Source organism: Perca fluviatilis, chromosome 5 (genome assembly GCF_010015445.1).
Source record: "Perca fluviatilis chromosome 5, GENO_Pfluv_1.0, whole genome shotgun sequence".
Lineage (NCBI taxonomy): Eukaryota > Metazoa > Chordata > Actinopteri > Perciformes > Percidae > Perca > Perca fluviatilis.
Window position 1 is genome coordinate 26833023 of NC_053116.1, and position 19375 is coordinate 26852397.

General features: G+C 39.5%; 1 protein-coding gene across 8 annotated transcripts in view; it reads left to right on the forward strand.

Moving 5' to 3' along the window:
* The window catches only part of LOC120559520 (protein NLRC3-like), a 39488-nt gene extending 20802 nt beyond the window's left edge, over nucleotides 1-18686 (forward strand). For 4 of the 8 annotated variants that reach the window (XM_039801250.1, XM_039801248.1, XM_039801254.1 and 1 more), the window contains 10 exons: nucleotides 4133-4237; nucleotides 4402-4485; nucleotides 4682-4728; nucleotides 4959-5588; nucleotides 5881-6606; nucleotides 7865-9656; nucleotides 12852-13028; nucleotides 13661-13837; nucleotides 14714-14760; nucleotides 16755-18686. In XM_039801250.1, coding sequence (XP_039657184.1) covers nucleotides 4133-4237; nucleotides 4402-4485; nucleotides 4682-4728; nucleotides 4959-5588; nucleotides 5881-6606; nucleotides 7865-9656; nucleotides 12852-13028; nucleotides 13661-13837; nucleotides 14714-14760; nucleotides 16755-17314 — 4345 coding nt within the window. In that variant the 3' untranslated portion in view covers nucleotides 17315-18686. Of the gene's footprint in view, nucleotides 1-4132; nucleotides 4238-4401; nucleotides 4486-4681; nucleotides 4729-4958; nucleotides 5589-5880; nucleotides 6607-7864; nucleotides 9657-12851; nucleotides 13029-13660; nucleotides 13838-14353; nucleotides 14395-14713; nucleotides 14761-16754 lie in introns of all 8 variants that reach the window. The other 4 variants (XM_039801255.1, XM_039801251.1, XM_039801252.1 and 1 more) reach the window with 4 other exon arrangements.
* Nucleotides 18687-19375: the final 689 nt, after the last annotated feature.

Here is a 19375-nt window from a genome sequence, read left to right on the forward strand (position 1 = left end):
TGGACTCTTATGAATCCTGAAAAGTTTGCGAGTAATCGGACAACGTACACTCGAGTTACACCCACTTCCTGTTTCGGCGCGAAACGCGCGCAAAAATGGCCCGCCCGCCACGCCCTATGACGAAAAGTTTTTCTTTTAACAACTTTTCACCTTTAACATCTTAAGATGGAACAGACCGAGTTTGAAGTTGATCGGATGAAATCTCTAGGAGGAGTTCGTTAAAGTTACGACATGTGGAAATGGCCAAAATCGCACTAATTTCGAACTTTGAAATCAAAATGGCGGACTTCCTGTTGGGTTTAGGGTATGGCTCTAATGAAGTTTTTGTACATCTTGACATGATACATATGTGTACCAAGTTTCGTGTGTGGACACGTTAAACGCACTGCAGGGGCTCAATTTTTCTTAACTTTCTAGGGGCGCTAGCGAGCCATTTTGGTGTGCCTTTTCCCGAAACCCTTAAAATACGTAAATTTTCACCAGACTTGATGCGACCGCCAAATTTGGTGAGTTTTTGAATATGTTAAGCCCCTCAAAAAGCCAATTCATTTGACGGGAAAATAATAGAAGGAAGAAAGAAAGAAAGAAAGAAAGAAAGAAAGAAAGAAAGAAAGAAAGAAAGAAAGAAAGAATAATTCCTTCAGTTTCAATAGGGCCTTCGCCGCTGTCGGCGCTCGGGCCCTAAATATATATATATATATATATATATATATATATTGTTTACTGTCATGCAGCGATGGGGCTGTCAGTTTACCTTATATGTTGCATCTTCAAAAGTGACACTGAATTTGAAACAGCACATTGTAATTTCTGCATCTATTATCAAAGTATTTATTAGTAATACAGTGGAAATTACTAGAAATGTGAATATTTGGTTAGCATGTTGATTTACGGTGTGCCCCTACATTTTCTGGTTTCAGTTGGGGGCCACTGTGCTCCTAATGAAAAAATTTAGTCTGGAGCCCTTTCTATCCAAATGCAGAAACAAAGCGCTATCACACCATAAAACGTTAAGACACGTTGAGAAAAAACATCTGTATTTTGCCGTAATCCAATGGCACGGAAAAAAAAGTAATCCACAGTGATCAGTAGATCCACAAAAAGGGTCCCGGTGTATCCAGCAAGGCCTATATGAGTGTCACATTCACCAGTCAGCTCCAAACAGGTGAAGGAGGCCTCTCCACTTCGCCGTTTAAACAAAGTGGAATAAACGTATAAAAGTCCAAATCTACACAAAACCCGCAATCAATTAGTAAGCTGACATCACATTTATATACATGGCATTTAGGAAACCTTTATTGCGAGGTTGGCACGGTAAGATGTCCAGACTAGTGCAACAGTAATTTTCGTTTTTTGCGTCTTGCTGCTCCCATCGTCAGCCAGGTAATATTTTTTTTTACTAAAGCAGTATATGAAATCTGATGTATTACCTACCACCATTTAGTTGTTTTGTGTTATTTAAGATATTTATAAAATATCTGGTCATGCCAGATGTAATTATTCCACTTATTTTTTAAACAATGCAATTACCCGTTTCAGCCAGTCTTTGAAAGAGGGGAAGCTCATTTTCGGCCTACGTCATGAAAATTGTCCATTTATTTATACGTAACTATAAATGAGCTAACGAAACCTCTCATATTAACAAAAATGCATTCAATTGAAATCAGACACAACTGTTAGCTTTATAAGACCTTGGGAAACCTGTAATATAAGTGGCGTGACGAAATTCAAACTGTAAATATGCTATAGATATGCCGAAAGTGTAGCTAGCTAGCCGCGATCTTTTCTCATTGTATTGAATGGGACACATAGCTAGCTAGCTGCTCCTCCTAACAACACCCCTCACGTTCACAAAAATGCCTTAAATTGAAATCGAACACAACTGTTACACAACCAGGCCATTTTCAGCCCAATCAATGTTACATAATTAGGAGACCCTATATAATTATTCTATCACCCCTTTAAGGGTTTTTGACATTTTAGGGGAAGCTGAGCTTCCCTTGCAGTCTTAAAGAAAACGCCTCACAACCAGGCCATTTTCAGCCCAATCAATGTTACATAATTAGGAGAACCTATATAATTATTCTATCACCCCTTTTAAGGGTTTTTGACATTTTAGGGGAAGCTGAGCTTCCATTGCAGTCTTAAAGAAATCGCCTCTGGTGTTGTAGTACTCATTCTTGTCTCTAAATCAACAGTATTTTTACTCAGTGTTGACTTGGTTCTGCATGGAAATGCTGACAATAGAGCTCAACAGTCCTGCCCCTCCTCTGAGAGACCTTGGGTAAATTTCCCATTCATTTCTCCCATTGACGTCTGGAAAAGAGAGTTTTAGACCATGCCTTAGGCTAACCAGATGGTATGTGACTCATAAGCATACAACGTACCATTTGGAGTGAAAAAACGAACAGAAAATCCAAAAAAACTCAAAGGTACAAGACTGTGTACATATCAGTCATTTCAGAGTGAAGGAACTACTCATCCCATAAACCACCGCGCACCACTGAATAAAGGAAGCTACGTTAGTTTAGCTAACAGCTAATTGGGCTAACCGCTAGCTGAGACAGCATGTAATAACTTTAAAAGATCCTCAAAACTGGAAATAACCGTTAAAATATATAACGGCTGTTACATCAGCTGTAGCCTGCTTTCCCAGTGTTAAGTTTGAGTTAATGTTATTCTAGACTGAATTAAGCTGTCAGCTAGTGGTTAGCCCAATTAGCTGTTAGCTAAACTAACGTTAGCTTCCCGGCAGATCGTGATCGTGATTTGTGCAGTGTCGTAAATCCTTGTGACGGATCGTGCAGGCAGCTCCCCCTCCTCACCAGCATGAGTTCCACCAATCAGAGGCATCACTGTGGGATTGTTCAAGATTGTGGGTAATAAAGTACTTATCCAAGACATCGCGAATAAAAGACGTTTATCTCAAAACAAGGTTGGTGCCCCATGATTTTTGGCGTCTATATGAGCATATAGAATCCCTTAGTCACGTCGGCATGCTGGTTTTAAGTCTACGATCGACGGTTACCATTTTATGGCTTATACTCCAATTTCTTAATGGAGAAATTGCATTCTATTTTTACTTCCCGCTGTTGAGCTCTATAGACACATACCATGAGGCTGCGTTCACATACAATCAGGCGGTCGTCGGGCGGTTGTCGGGCGGTCGTCGGGCGGTCGTCGGGCGGTCGGGCAGTCGTCTGGTGGTGGTCGGGCTGTTGTTGGGCTGTTGTCGGGCTGTCGTCGGCCAGTGGTCGGGTGGTGGTCGGGCTGGCGGTGGTCAGGTTGTCGTCAGGCGGTCGGTCTTAAGGCGGTCGGTCTTAAGGCGGTCGGTCTTAAGGCGGTCAGACTTAAGGCGGTCCGGCGAAAACGCAAGTCTTCCCATTAATTTTGAATGGGCGTAGTGGGTTTAGGCTACGGCATGGGGATGCAGGGTGGAGCCAAAAAAAGCACAGCAGCCTGTGGCGAAACTATGAGACAGATTCAACTTTTGGAGAAATGCAACCCAAAGTCATGCTACAGAGGCGAATCATGCAACCAGTTATCAGACTTGTCAGTCCATTTTGAGGCGGTGTAAGAGGCATACAGTTTTTAAAACGCTATGGAGGGTAAAAACGAATCACAAGCACCTAACTGCCCAGGAGTTTGTGACAAAGACTGTTACAGCTGTTTCCTGCAACAAGCTCCTACACAAAGCACAGTGGCTCCTTAGACATTTTGGTTATGGTGGATGTTTCATACAGAGTGAAATTAAATTGAATCAAATGACTGACATCTAAAGATTACATTACATTACATTACATGTCATTTAGCTGACGCTTTTATCCAAAGCGACTTACAATTAAGTGCTTTCAACTGTGAAGGTTCAAACTCCAGACAACAAGTAGTAAGTGCAAGTACATTAGCGTTAAATAAGCCAAGCTACAAAGAGACATATGAAAGTACAGGTTCTAGAATTATTTTTAATTTTTTTTATTCGAGGTGTAGTTGGAAGAGATGTGTTTTTAGCCTTCGGCTGAAGATGTGTAGGCTTTCGGCCATCCTGATGAAGAGAAGAACTGTAACTGTATGCCATTTTAAAACTCAACAAAAATTTTAAAGATGTGTTTTTGTAATTGTAATTGTGTTTAAGGCCGCCTGAGCCACAAAGACCGGTCTCTCCTGCACCCAGCAATGATTCCATAAAAAGTGACTGGTCCAAGAATGAACCTCTCAACTTCTGTAAAGAAAAATCGGGGTAAGACATTTTGGTTATGTTGCATGTTTGATACAGAGAGAAATTAAATTGAAGTGAATGACCGACATAGAAAGACAATAACTCGAAATCCCATTCTGAAACTCAGCAATAATGTTAAAACATGTTAAAAAGGTTACATTATGTAAATGTAATCTATGTTAAAGCCCATTTGAGCCACTGAGGTCAGTCTCTCCTGTACCCAGCAACATTCCCCAAGATGATCCTCTCAACTTCTTGCCTGAGCTAAGGTAAGATAAAGAACATGTGTGTACATACTTACGGCTATAACAGAGAAAAAGAAAAAGTAACGACATGAGAAAATGACGAAGTAGTGCAGTGAACCCTGAAAGATACATTTTACCTAAAACATAATAAGTATATTCATCTTTGTCACAGTAAATGTATCTTTTTGTATTGACACAAACATGTCTTGACTGTGTCCAGCAGTGCTTCCATGGAGCATGGCCAGGATGGGCGTAGCCACAGCAAAGGTACTCAAACAAGAAACTTTACTAGCTTTACAATCAATGCATTTATAAAAAGAAGAAATTAATTAAAATTTCAAATTCATACTTACATTTCTTTATTATCATTCCATATGCATCTTGGCTTTAACTGCAGGTATAACACAACACATCATGTTGCACTTGTCGTTATATTGTGTAAAACTAATTGCATTTCTGCATTTGGCTTTCTCTGTACGTCTTTATTATTTCTTTAGATAAAGATGCCAAACGCCAATTCACAGCAGACCTGAAGAAAAGAGTACTCCGTCAGCATGAAAAGGAACTGAGAAGACATGAACCTGACAGAGCAATATACAATATATCAGCTGGCGAAAGCGAGAACGCTAAACCACAAACCTTTGATGCATTATTTCCTGAGAAAAAGAAGAAAGTGCGAACAGTGCTAATGAAGGGAGTGGCTGGTATTGGTAAAACCTTTCAAACAAGGTTGTTCATGTTAGACTGGGCAAAAGAAAAATCCAACAAAAAAATAGACTTGATAGTGTCATTTGATTTCAGCGAGCTGAATTCAAGAAGGGACAAAGTTCAAAGCATGACAGATCTGCTTCATCATTCCCTCAATAACGATAAACACAGGGTTTACAAGTACGAAGAGTCTAAAGTAGCTTTTGTTCTTGATGGCTTGGAAGAATGTGCACTTTCTCTGGATTTTGCAAAGAACAAGGACCTGACTGATATGGAAGAGCCAGCCTCGATGGATGTGCTGCTAACAAACCTCATCAAGGGTAATTTGCTTCCCTCTGCTTGTCTCTGGATCATCTCTCAACCTTCAGGAGTTGATAAGATTCCTCCTGAATACATTGATAAAGTGACAGAATGTCAAGGTATGAAACTATGACAGTAACATATTTTCATAGCTCATTCGTAACTCATGTATTGTGTAATCTGCATCATGTCTCTTGCTATTTTTAGATTGAAAAAAATGCATCCATGACAAATGACAATTTTATGGAAAATGTGACAAACTTGACTAAACTTAATTTTTTTTTTGGGAACAAATTTGTTTCAACAAAAGTGATTTTGTTTTTGGTTAATGTAAAATGTTTTGGTATTACTTGCTTGGTATTCATCTGCTTCTATTTTTCATCATCTATAACTTTTTTTTATTTTATTCAGAGACCTCGCAGCGACGGCAGAAACTGGTGTCAGCCCTGAAAGAAAGATTTCGTAAAGAAACCACTCAAGATGAAGACATAAACCATCCTAACCAGAAAAACACTGAACACATCATGCGAGAATACAAAAGTGGTGAGGTTAATGATGAAGAGAAAAATGGATGCACTGCGGCAAAATCAGTAATACGAGTGAATGCAGTATCTGACATCTTCAAAGATACAAAAGGACAAAAAATCAGAACTGTGCTGACTACTGGAAAAGCTGGAATTGGAAAATCCTTCCATGTGCAGAAATGTATAAAGGAGTGGGCTAAAAAGGACAATAAGTCAATATTTACTTGGATTAAAGATGCAACAAAAGAAAAGATATGGGGCAAAGAAGAAGAAGTTTTATTTCCACTTAACTTCTCCAAGCTTAATTTGATGAAAGAGAAAAAATTCAGTTTGGTGGGACTGCTTAATCATTTCTTTGAAGAAACTAAATCATTTGTAATCTCTAACTTTGAACAGCTCAAAATTGTATTTGTCTTTGATGGACTGGATGCGTATCAACCTCCTCTTGACTTTGACAACAACGACACATTGACTGATGTCAGAGAGCCAGCTTCAGTGGATGTACTGCTGACTAGCCTCATCAGAGGAACCCTGCTTCCCTCTGCCCGGCTCTGGATAACCTCCCGACAGAAACTGCCTGAAACATGTGTCGACAGGACGACAGAAATACGATGTAAGTTTATGGGTGCGGATGATGGCAGCCAGGGACATTGCATAGCAAAGGGTGCAATTAAACCCAGGCCTGTTTAAAGTGTCTAAATCAAAATCAAACAAGTGGCCACAAGGTTGCAAAAATAAGTAATTTTAGTATTGAGTATCTGCCAATACAGAGCCTGATATTTATTTATCTTACTGTTCTGACACAGTGAAAAACACATTTGGACACTATTGGAGCTCCTGGTTCAAAGCTATAAAGTGTCTCAGCTTAGATTACTGATATGATATTTAACTGGGAGAATGCAACTCCTGAAATTGATGTGACTTGATCTGCTAAAGAGAAGACAAATTACTTGAAGACGAAACCTTTACGATTGTACAGCGGCATTACAGAATGTTGCCTTCTACCTCACAAACAATCTTTGACAAGTACAGACACCGGCTTGCAGAGAGCACTTAAATAGACAACAGACACATTCAATTTTGGACTGTTTTATCAGAATTACTTTTAATTAATGCTGTTTATTGTTTTTTTAACCGATAAAAGCAACAGCCTGTGCTGCTTATAAATGAAACCCTTCTACCAAAATGCTGCTCTTTGCTTATAAGAGAGAGAAATGAAAAAAGACATTTTTGTTAGCATCTGAGTTTAGCGACTACGTGTATTTTGCTAACTTAACTGTCAGAACTCAGTCATTTTCACCATGTGCGCCCTAAATAATGTTTTTGTATGTAGCTAAATGCTGGCAATGTAGGCTGTCATAAAGGAAAACAGCGCTGCAATAGTAGAGTACAGTAAAGAAAGGATTGGACTCATCTTCTTTATTTTAGCCTATAACAATCCAAAAATAATATGATTGGATCAGCCCATATAATAATGGATTCCTTAGGATCAGCTTGGGACATATTGATAGCACAATGTCTTGCAATTAAATATTAATGCAATTGCCGCCAGTGTACAGAGGGAAACCAAATTTACCATTATTTGTCCGAAATAAATAACCTCGGAAACAGACAAGTAGGATGAGGAGCAAAAATCAAACTCTACTTCAGACTCAAACCAACAAATCACTGTCATGATGCTGTTAAATGTTTTAAGCCCTGCTTCACTTTTAGTTGACCGGTGTATACCTAAACAAACCATAATACAAACAACTTAATTTTTGATTCTTGGTTTAAATTCGATACACTGCAATATAATTGGACCCCAAGCATTTCATCGCAAGTATTATTTAATTTCTGTCCACAATAACTGACAAAATATTTTCCTACAGGTAAGCCTGATGTTGCAAGTCAAGGGATACTCAAATCTCAACTGACGGAGGAATTTACCCATGTGGCTGAGGGCATTGATATGCAGAAAACCTCCGCTCTTCTGAAAGAGATCTACACAGATATCTACATCATAGAGGGAGAGAGGGGAGATTTCCATGTTCATCATGAGATCAGACAAGTTCAAGATGCAAAATTCAAACCAGAAACATCGATTAAATATCATAACATCTTCGAACCTGCATCTGAAAAAAGTATACCCATTCGAACAGTGCTGACGATTGGAGTGGCAGGCATTGGAAAGTCATTTGCTACCAAGAAGTACATGCTGGACTGGGCTGAGGGTATGGCAAACGGGGACATATTCTATATGTTTCCACTTTCTTTCCGGGAGCTGAATTTGAGAAAAGACACAGAACACAGCATGGAGGAACTCATTCATCAGTTTTTTCCGGGTATGAAGACATCAGAAATAGAGGACTATGACAAGTACAGAATTCTGATTGTTCTGGATGGTCTTGATGAATGTCGCCTCGATCTTGACTTCAATAAAGGTGATCATTGGACAGATGTGAAAAAGCCGACCTCAGTGAATGTTCTGCTGACAAATCTCATCCAAGGAAAACTACTTCCTAAATCTCAAATCTGGATCACCTCCCGACCTGCAGCCTCCAACCATATCCCTGCTAATAAAGTTGACCGGGTTACAGAGGTGCGAGGATTTAATGATGAGCAAAAGGAGGAGTACTTCAGGAAGAGATTTAGTGACAAGGATTTGGCTGAGAAAGTCTTGTCACATGTCAAGAAATCAAGAAGCCTTTACATCATGTGTCACATCCCTGTCTTCTGTTGGATCACTGCAAAAGTTCTGGAAGACTTCGTGGACACAAAAGAAGAAGGAAGGATGCTCAAGACCCTGACTGACATGTACATATACTTCCTTGAGTTACAATGCAGACAGGCCAATGTGAAGTATGGTGCAGATGAGACGGGTGACAGTTCTGAGACAAATTCATGCTGGAATACAAGGAACAAGAAAACTATCATGTCTCTGGGGAAACTGGCTTTCAAGGGACTAGAGGAAGGAAAACTTCTCTTCACTGAAGACAACTTGAACGACTGTGGTCTTGACATCACAAACACTGCCGTATTCTCTGGATTATTCACTCAGATCACACGAGAAGGATGTGGGCTGTCCCAACAGAAATTGTACTGCTTTGTCCACCTGAGCATTCAAGAGTTCCTGGCAGCTTTTTATGTCTTTCGCACATTCAATAACACAAGTGAAAATCTGTTTAGCAAGCTCACTTCAACAGTTGGAGACTTGCCTCCATTGGACTTCTACAAGACGGCAGTGGACAAGGCTTTAGATAGCAAGAATGGAGACTGGGATCTGTTTCTCCGCTTCCTGCTTGGCCTCTCTCTGGAGACTAATCAGAATCTACTGCAAGACCTGTTGAGGAAGACAGAAAACAACAAGGAGATCAACGAGGGAACCATTGAGTATATCAAAGAAAAGATTGGGGAAGAGAACAGTGATGCTGATAAAAATTGCAATCTTTTCTACTGTCTGAATGAGCTGAACGACCACTCTCTTGTAGAAGAAGTGAAAAAGTACCTGCGCTCAGAAACGCACACATTTGAAAACTTCTCCACCTCCCAGTGGTCCGCTCTGACTTTTGTGCTGCTGACATCAGATGAGAAGCTTGATGTGTTTGATCTGAAAAAGTACCTGAAATCAGAGAAAGTTCTTCTCGGAATGTTGCCGGTGGTCAAAGTCTCCAAAACTACTTTGTAAGTACTTTCAAATGCTACATATATGATCTTGTTGTCTTGCTATACATACACAGTATATATATATATATATATATATATATATATATATATATATATATACACACACACACTACCGGTCAAAAGTTGTACACCCCAATTTTTCCAGGTTTTTATTGAAATTCATGCTTCAATGTCTTATTGTACTCTGAAATGAAAGAATAGAACAATTGAACAATTTAAGTTAAAAAAGAAATCATGGAATCAATTTATAAACCAAAATGTATTCAACATTTTTGACTCATCAAAGTAGCCCCCTTTGCCAGATATAACAGCTGAACACACTCGTGGAATTCTTTCTACAATGGAAATCAAATATTCTTCAGAAAGTTCTTCCCAAAGTTGCAGAAGTTCCTATAAATGTGTGGCACTTGTAGGTTGCTTTGCTTTCACTTTTCTGTCCAGTTCATCCCAAACCAGCTCAATGGGGTTTAAGTCTGGTGACTGTGCTGGCCACTCCATGTTTTTAAGCTTACCATCTTGTTCTTTTTTGCTAAGGTAGTTCTGTCATAGCTTAGACTTATGTTTTGGGTCATTATCTTGCTGTAGGATGAACCCCTGACCAACTAGGCGCATACCAGAAGGTACTGCATGGCGCTGCAAAATGCTGTGGTAGCCGTTTTGGTTCAGGGTGCCTTTCACTCCGTACAAATCACTGACCTTGGATCCAGCAAAACAGCCCCAGACCATCATGCTTCCTCCTCCATGTTTGACAGTTGACGTCACACACTGAGGAACCATCCTTTCGCCTACTCAACGGCTTACAAAAATCCTGCGTGATGAACCGAAGATTTCAAATTTTGATTCTTCAGTCCATAGCACCTTCTTCCAGTCTTCAGTAGTCCATTGACAATGTTTCTTGTCCCAGGCAAGCCTCTTTTTCTTATTCTGACGTCTTAGCAATGGCTTTCTTGCTGCAACTCGACCTATCAAACCTGCATCTCGAAGTCTTCTCTTTACAGTTGAAACTGAGACTTGCTTATTACGACCACTATTAAGCTGTGCTTGAAGCTGTTGTCCTGTGAGCTGCCTATCACGCAAACTGTTGACTCTCAGAAACTTGTCTTCTGATTCTGTTGTGGCTTTGGGTCTGCCAGAACTCTTCCTGTCAGAGTTTCCCCCAGTTTCTAAGTGCCTTTTGATGGTGAAGAATACTGTACTCACTGACACCTTGACTTTCTTCGCAATTTCTCTGTAGGAAAGACCAACATTTTTAAGTGTTATGATGGTCTGTCTCTCTTCCATTGTTAGGCCTAATTGCCTTTTTCCCGCCATTTTTATAGCAACACACTACTTTCTGCAGTACAGTACTGTTCAAATAATGCTCACGAGGGTATGGTACCACAGTGTGTTCCAACAATACTTTTATACAAACAGAGGGGGTTGTAAGTAATCCAGACAAGTTGGAACATCTGTGGGAATTGGTAGCACCAACTTTCAAAGCTTGATCAACCTCCATTGCTGCAGAACAGCTTTACATTGTTTAACCATTTCTTGTTCCCTGAAAAAGGCCTTTTTGTAAAATACTGAAATGTACATTATTTTTCAGTTTTGGGTAACCTTACTTTTTTTTTAACCTCAGGCAGTTCACCACTTACCTTTGTACCATTTCAAGCTATTCATTGGACTTTAACTGCTAAAATTTTAATAAAAAACTAAAACAATTGGGGTGTTCCAAAACTTTTGACCAGTAGTGTGTGTATGTATATATATATACATTTCTTTCAAAACTGAAGCCTTTTTGCCATTTACAAAAGAGCCCCAAGTGGCATATAGTAAAGTCCTGTTTGGGAAAGCAAAAGTAAAATGTGCCATAAGTTGTGTGAGCCTTACAATGGAAGTTCAGTTGTTAAATGATGACCTAGTTTGCACAGAATCTGTGTACACTCATTTTCCTGTCCTTTCCTTTCCCATATACTTTATTCTCTCTTTTTTTTTTTTTTTTTTTTTTATATATATATATATATATATATATATATATATATATATATATATATATATATATATATATATATATATATATATATATTAGAAAACCCACCCTACATGCTGTTAAAATTTCAATTTCATTACCATTAAACATATGGATTTCATGGAGATGTGAACTGGAATTACGAGTTCTTGAGAATAAAACAGATTTTGTCTTGTTGACATTCAGTACAAGTTTAAGATTATGCTAAGATGTCTGAAGAATGTGAAAGGCAAATTTTAATCTTGGTATAGTTTGAGTTGAAAAGGAGCCAAATGTATACAAGACTGTGTCATCTGCATAAAAATGGATATTATTGGTCTGTGTTGAAGTGATAATATAGTTTAGGTAGACTGTTACTAGTAAAGGACCCAGCACATATCCTTGTGGTACCCCTTTATTTATCCTTTAGTGGGCATTCACACAGCCTGCGTCAGCTGTCAGAAGGTGTGGCAAAAACGCACATCTTTTCATTAATTTTGAATGATAGTGTGTTTAGGCTGCAGCAGTGTGTGGCGGGGTTTGCCGCAGGGGGGACACATAAGAAAACGCAGCAGGCCTGGCGAAAAGGTTGAGACTGACTCAACTTTTGGAGAAACCACGTCACGTTGCAGTGGCCAATCATGTAGCCAGCTATTAGACTTGTCAGTCAGTTTTAAGGCGGTGTGAGAGTCCTGTACAGTAAACAGGAAATATCACTGCCTCTATTACTGCCACAAGAAAGTTTTAAAACACAAAACAAAAGCATTGAACTGTTCAGGAGTTTGTGTAAAAGCTGAATATTTGCCAAACAACTCTCCTTTCTCTCTTTCTCCGTGAAGCTGCCTTCAAGTGCGGTCGGAAACGTTGAGATCTATAAACTGAAAATAGTAGTTGTGAAATATAAAGTGTACTTGTGCTACATTGGGGGGTTAAAGAACACAACAGGACAACAAACAAATGGGCCGTTTCATTGACACAAATCACCTCCAAATGGATTTTGGTTTTGACCTGATTTGCATTTCATGTGTTTTTTGCTGTGCAGCCCTTTTAAAATCAATCTGGACACAATCTTGATATGCAAAAAAATGGATTTGGTCTGGCAGTCTAAACAAGGCCTATGATGTCTAAATATTTTTCAGTAGACCATGTTTTTTCTGTGAGTCTTCATTGAGCATGCCTATATATGCTTACAAATATTTTCACAGATTGAGTTGGTGTGAGCTCTCTGAACAATCCTGCAGAGGCCTGTCGTCCACAGTCCTCAGCTCGGCATCCTGTAATCTCACAGAGCTGGACCTGAGTCACAATGACCTGCTGGATTCAGGTGTGCAGGCGCTTGCTGATGGCCTACGGAGTATACACTGTAAACTGGAGAATCTCAAGTAAGTGTACAATATATCTTCATGGATCATGGCTGCTGTTTGTTGAAGACCACTGAAAATAAAAAATAAATAAGTAAACAACAATATTATTATTAATGAAATTATATATCCCTACCATAACCATAGCCAAGATAAGGCTGATACCAACAATATTTATGTGCTTCTAAATATGTCCATTTATCAAAATTGATAATTAAAATGATCCTTCTAAATCAGTAAATCAAGGAACCATATCATCCCTACTTAAATCTATGTTACCACGTAACTCTCACTGGTGAAAAAGAACTTACCATGAGTTAAAATGACAACAAAGAAACTTTTATCAAGTGAATGATGATTTGCACACAACCTATGTTTTTCTGTGGTCAAATGCACTTGTAAATCGGAGGTGCTGATATAGAAACTAATGAACTTACAGGAATTACACTCTCATTGATTGTGGTGTACTTGGTGATGCTTCTGTATGACAGAATTTGAAGAAAACATTTCTCAAAATGTATAATCAAAAAGAGAAAGATGATAACTAGGAAGAGAAACCTGCAAACATCTTTTCTTAAATTAAGGAGTGTGTGTGTGTGTGTGTGTGTGTGTGTGTGTGTGTGTGTGTGTGTGTGTGTGTGTGTGGTCTGCAGGCTTTCAGGTTGTCAGGTGACAGAGAAAGGCTGCTCATTTCTGGCCTCAGCTCTCAAGTCCAAACCGACCTCCTCCCTGAAACAGCTGGATCTGAGTTACAATCACCCAGGACCAGAGGGGGCAAAGATGCTCTCTGATATAGCTTCTGATCCAAATACAAGCCTGAAGAAACTCTGGTAGGTTAGGATGTCAGGATGTATGTTTACATGTGTACATTTGTAGTGATATAGCTGGCTCTCCTAGTTATAATGAGGCTACATCAACACAAAGGCAAAATCTAAACTATTTTATCTTATTAGCTAGCAGTCAAGAATGTCCCAATTTACATTAGGCATTGACATGTAATCTGTATCTCAATATACTATGTGGATGAAGAAAAACATATGTTAACACAAGGTGTACTGTAAATGCATGGAGAACACATTGTGACAATCTACTGTCTACCACATTCTTAAGAAAACAATCAAGCTGACAAATCCCCTAACTCCACCTCTTACTGCTAGCTTATACAAACCTAGCAAAAGCTACAAGTTGCTAAAGTCCCTCACAAAAACATATTCAAAAATGATTGATGCATCCATGGCATAAATTTCCTTCACCTGGGACATGCCATGTTTTTGACATGTACACTAGCCCCACCTAACTCACAATGCGGGCAGAATTGAGATAATCAGAACACTTGTTAATTCCAGGTGTAAATGCAAAGGCCCGTGGATCAGATGTCATTATCCAGGTAGTGTATTCAGATTTGGATCACGTGTAAATAAATGGTGTATATGGGGCTGAGGAGACAATCTTTTCTGCTGTATTAATTATGTCCATATCATGCAATGCACTTCACTACCCGGCAGCACTACAAAGTAAAGCTATATATTCTTGTGAACCCTCGTCACAGGTTGCAAATCGCTCAGATGTGGCCTGTTCCACCAAAGAGCAGTTTTAATTTATTTTTAGGGGATATAACATGTAAAATTCACTAGAAGACTTAGAAGAATTATTGTATTAGAGTTGGAAACTTCTGTTTGTGACAACACTATCTTCATTTTGTACAGTCTGGACTTTGGTGGGGAGCATCGGTTAAAGCCAGGGCTGAAGAAGTGTAAGTTTTTATTATTTTTTATTTTGTTTTTAATATTTTATCACTTCAGTAGAGCCTTAGACTCTAAGCTAATGCCTGATGAATGAAAATTAGGTGTAACTTTTGAATCAAATTCAAAATCACAAATTAATTTACTTTGCTTTAGATTTTCATCTTGAATTTACTGTATGTTGTCATCTAAATAACGTAAGATAAATGTTTTATTTAGGGCTGTGAAAATAACGTGTTAATTTCGATTAATTAATCTGAGAAAAAATAACGCGTTAAAAAAAATAACGCAGATTAATCCATTCCATATTGACGTTTGACCCGGAGCCGTTCTAGCCACTATTCGACTGTAAAATGAAGGAGGGAGACGAGAATGTGCTGCCTGGATCATTGATTGGAACATTTAGCTACTTGTTACTTCTTCCTGCCAACCCTGGCTACCGAAATCTGGTGCCACTGATATGTCTGCTCTTCTCTCTGATGCTCTGAATCGGACGATACAGGCAACACAAACACCGCTGCACGTGACGCTAGTTAACACTATACTCGACAGCAGCTAACGTTAGCCTACCGCTAGCTAGTAGCTGGATTAAACACTGTTAAAATGCTGACAGCTAACGCTAAACGGTGTAAAGTTTGACTGTTTTACTGTAGAGGATTCAACACCGGTATGTAACAATCTGCTAGCCTGACAAGCCAGCTGCCACTAGGGTGCGTCTAGATTTCTAGGCTAACAATCGAGTAAGCCCTGACTGCAGTACGCAGATCGAGGAGTGGCTCAATGTGGGTGGAGCTAAACGTTTGACTCCGCCCACTTGCCAAATAGCAATTGGCAGAGCCATTTCTCTATCACTCTGGCAATTGGTGTGAGGGGAAAACACAGGACTTTCAAGCCGTCCGCGGGCAGGCAGCCGGCAGCCAGCGTCCGTCCGCGGGCAGCCAGCTGGCAGCCAGCGTCCGTCCGCGGGCAGCCAGCGTCCGTCCGCGGGCAGCCAGCGTCCGTCCGGGCCCAGCGCGCCCATTCGGCGTGAGCCGCGTCCGTCCCGCGGGCAGCCGGCCGGCAGCCAGCCGGCAGCCAGCGTCCGTCCGCGGGCAGGCAGCCAGCGCCCGTCCGCGGGCAGGCAGCCAGCGTCCGTTCAGGGCAGGCAGCCGGCAGGTTAGTCCGTCCAGACTTTCCCGATTGCCACTCTGCCTCTGCCTTAACAACCGTCAGTTGTTGTCTGGCGTTCCCCAGAGATCAGGGCTCATTTCCCGGGAGTCATGTTTGCTTTCCCCGTTCTTCTTTTCCTAAACCCAGCCCCGTTCTTTTTTCCTTTTTACAATTCAAATATCATTGTTTATTATAATCTATATATCTATAATTCAAATATCATTATTTATTATAATCTATATAATATATATTATATTATAAAGGTGTTGCATTGACGTTTGAGAATGTGCTGCCTGATGTCCGCCACCAGATGGCGCGCCCACGGAGTCAAACGTTTAGCTCCGCCCACATTTGGCCCAACCCCGATCTGCGTACTGCAGTCAGGTGCAATTGTAACAATCTGCAGCTGCCGTCGGAAAAACAACACAGATGGTGCGTTCAATGAAACTGGTAAACTACAGCCTCGTGGTGCATTTGAAGTTATTGTAAATGTCCTTTTCCCATCTGGTGGTTGTTTTTGTCGTTCAACAGCAATTTACTAGTGAAATAAGTTATTGTTATTGTTATAGATTATTATCAAATCATTTCATTTTGACCATATGGCCTTAGCAATAAACAAGCCCTTATTTAATGTCACCGACTGTTGTTTAGTACCCTTCTTTTTTCTTTTCTTTTTTTACTTTCTTAAAAAGTCGGTTCAGGCACCGTTAATTATGTATGTGATTAATTTTTATTAATTAATCACAGAGTATGTAATTAATTCGATTACATTTTTTAATCGATTCACAGCCCTAGACTTTTTGCCTTTTAACCGCACAGAAAAAGACTAAATGATGTGTTCTTGTTTCTCTTTCAGATGATGCAGATCTGAAGCTTGATGAAAACACAGCAAGCAGAAGGCTTGTTCTGTCTGAAGACAACAGCAAAGTAAAAACTATAAAGAAGGTGGAGGAGAAGGTAACACGTCCTGAACACCAAGCCAGGTTTAAAAGGACTCAGGTGTTTTGTGGTGAGGGCCTGAAAGGCCTCGGCTACTGGGAGATAGAGTGGAAAGGGATTGTCGGCATTGCAGCGGCATATGGAGCAGTGGGGAGAAGATGGGATAGTAGTGGTGGCCTAGGATGCAACGAGATGTCCTGGAGCCTGCGCTGCTCGAGGAAGGGATACACTGCCCTACATGGAAAGACATCCAAACCTATTCAATTGCCCGTTTGCCAAAAAATATCAGTCTTTCTGGATTGGGAAGGTGGTACACTGACCTATTACAGTGTTGAAAAAGGAGAGCTGAGGCTAATACACACCTTCCATGCCAAATTCACAGAACCCCTCTTCCCTTGCTTCTGGTTTCAGAAGGGCTCTGTGACTTTGTGTGAGATAGACAGTACCCCTCTGAGATATGGGAAAAGTGTGCTGTGATGCTGTACCAGGAGCATTTGAGTAACCACTGAGCTAGACTAGCTACTTGCTAGCTAAACAGCCATTTTCCTCACCGACCTGACAGGACTTAACTCTTCATCCACCTCCTCTAGCCTCACCTGTGCCTTGTTGCCTTCATTTTTTTCTATTTGAAAAAGCTTTATATCCATGACCTTAGAGTCTTGCCTTAGTGAATTAGCTAGCCAGCTACCACCAGATGCCAACAATAACAAGCCCTGTCATCGGTGTGCTTTCTCTCTCTTCCTCTCTTTCACGCTCGCACAAAATGCACGCGTTTCAAGTAGTGTGAAATAGATCTGCTGCTTGAATGAAACACAGATGAAACCCACAACATACTTGCAGTTTTTGATCAATGATGTTGTATTATTTTTGAGGGCTTTAATGCATGATCGGAATGAACAATGATTTTTTCGATCCGGGGCTATTCATAAAACATTCGGGGCTGTAGCCTTGGAGGCCCCCAGGCCTAACAGCGTTTTTTCTTTACCTGTTCATAGTGTAAGTCAATATATTAACATTGTGAAAAGAAGAAATGGTGCAAAATAAATCCCATGTTAAGTTAATGATGTGATAAAGAAAACGGATACACATTTTTATAAAACTGTGATTGTTTTCCCTGCTTCTCATTTGTTGTTAAATTGTAAAAGAATGTACATACTTTAAATAAAAATGTTGTATTACTGTGTAAATTGTGTTCGTACTATTAAATTCATTCTGATACTGAGGACAACAATTTAAACACTCCTTTGTGGCAAGTTGTTTTTGTGAGCTGATTAAAATTGCTGTAAGATTTTATAATACATTTAATGTATATCACTTTATTAACCTGCCTGAATTAATGAAAACATTTAGAAGTACCTTAAACTCATCAGAGCAAAATGTACAACCATGCTCCAGACATATGAGCATTCATACAGACAGGAGCAAATGTACAGCACTCGGTCAGCTTTACTCCTGTCTGCTCGTTTTTTTTATTTTATTTTTATTTTTTACAAATATTCAATTTCATGTTAAAATGTGTAAATATGGGTTGGACTGTAAACAAAAATGAAAAGTGTCATAGAAGAACTCTTTGTATGCTAAGCTGCAGTCTGTTAGTAGAAACCCACAGTTGTTCTACTGCCTTAATGTTTTCATTTAATGTATGTAGTATGGATGTTGGAGGTATTTCATTTTATTTTTTTTATATTTTTGTGCCCAATAGTAAAGAATGTATAAAATACGATTTATTCTTAAAATTTAAATATGCTAACTAATGAGATTCTGATGTAAAGATATGGAAAAGGTTCATCAAATGTCATTCATATTGTTCTGCCTATACAAAGTAGATAAAGTTTTTATTAAAACTAAACTGACCTGTACGTGTATATATAGAACATGTATTATGTATGCATATGCATAACTGTATATCTTCCGTTAAATATATTTATATAAATATATATATATATATAAATATAATTATAGTTTGATATTATTCTGTTTTTCTCATTCTACAATGTTAATGTTAATTTTCTTGTGTTATTTATAACATTCTGTGTGAAGATGAACAAGATTATTTTATATGAAACTGAACCTTAAACCATCTTCCAAAATTGGTTGTAGCTGTTCAATAAGACATCAAGTCGAAGTAAAATTTAAAGTTAAAAGTCAGCCATCATAGAGAGGCGAGATGGAATGTTATTACTTCGTTTCAAATTCTTGTTTGCCCCTTTGCACAGCTGGCCAATCACTCTCTTCTTCTTTCTGCCTTCTCTCCTCATCTGAGTCTTCCTTGGTGTCAATCTATCACTCTGTCCAAGTTGTCTGTCCCTTCATCCACATCTCTCTCTCCCTCTGTATGTCCTACCCCCTTTCTCTGTTTCTCTTACTCAGAACAGTCTGTCAGACAAAATTTATTGACCTTTACCTCCATCTGGATCCAAATGAAGTGCCGTGAGTTTTGTTGTACCGTGTTACATCGTATAGAGAGGAAGCCTGGTCAATGGAGATACATAAATGGGTGAGTGAACGCAGCTGCAGTGTTCATTCTCCAGACCCAGG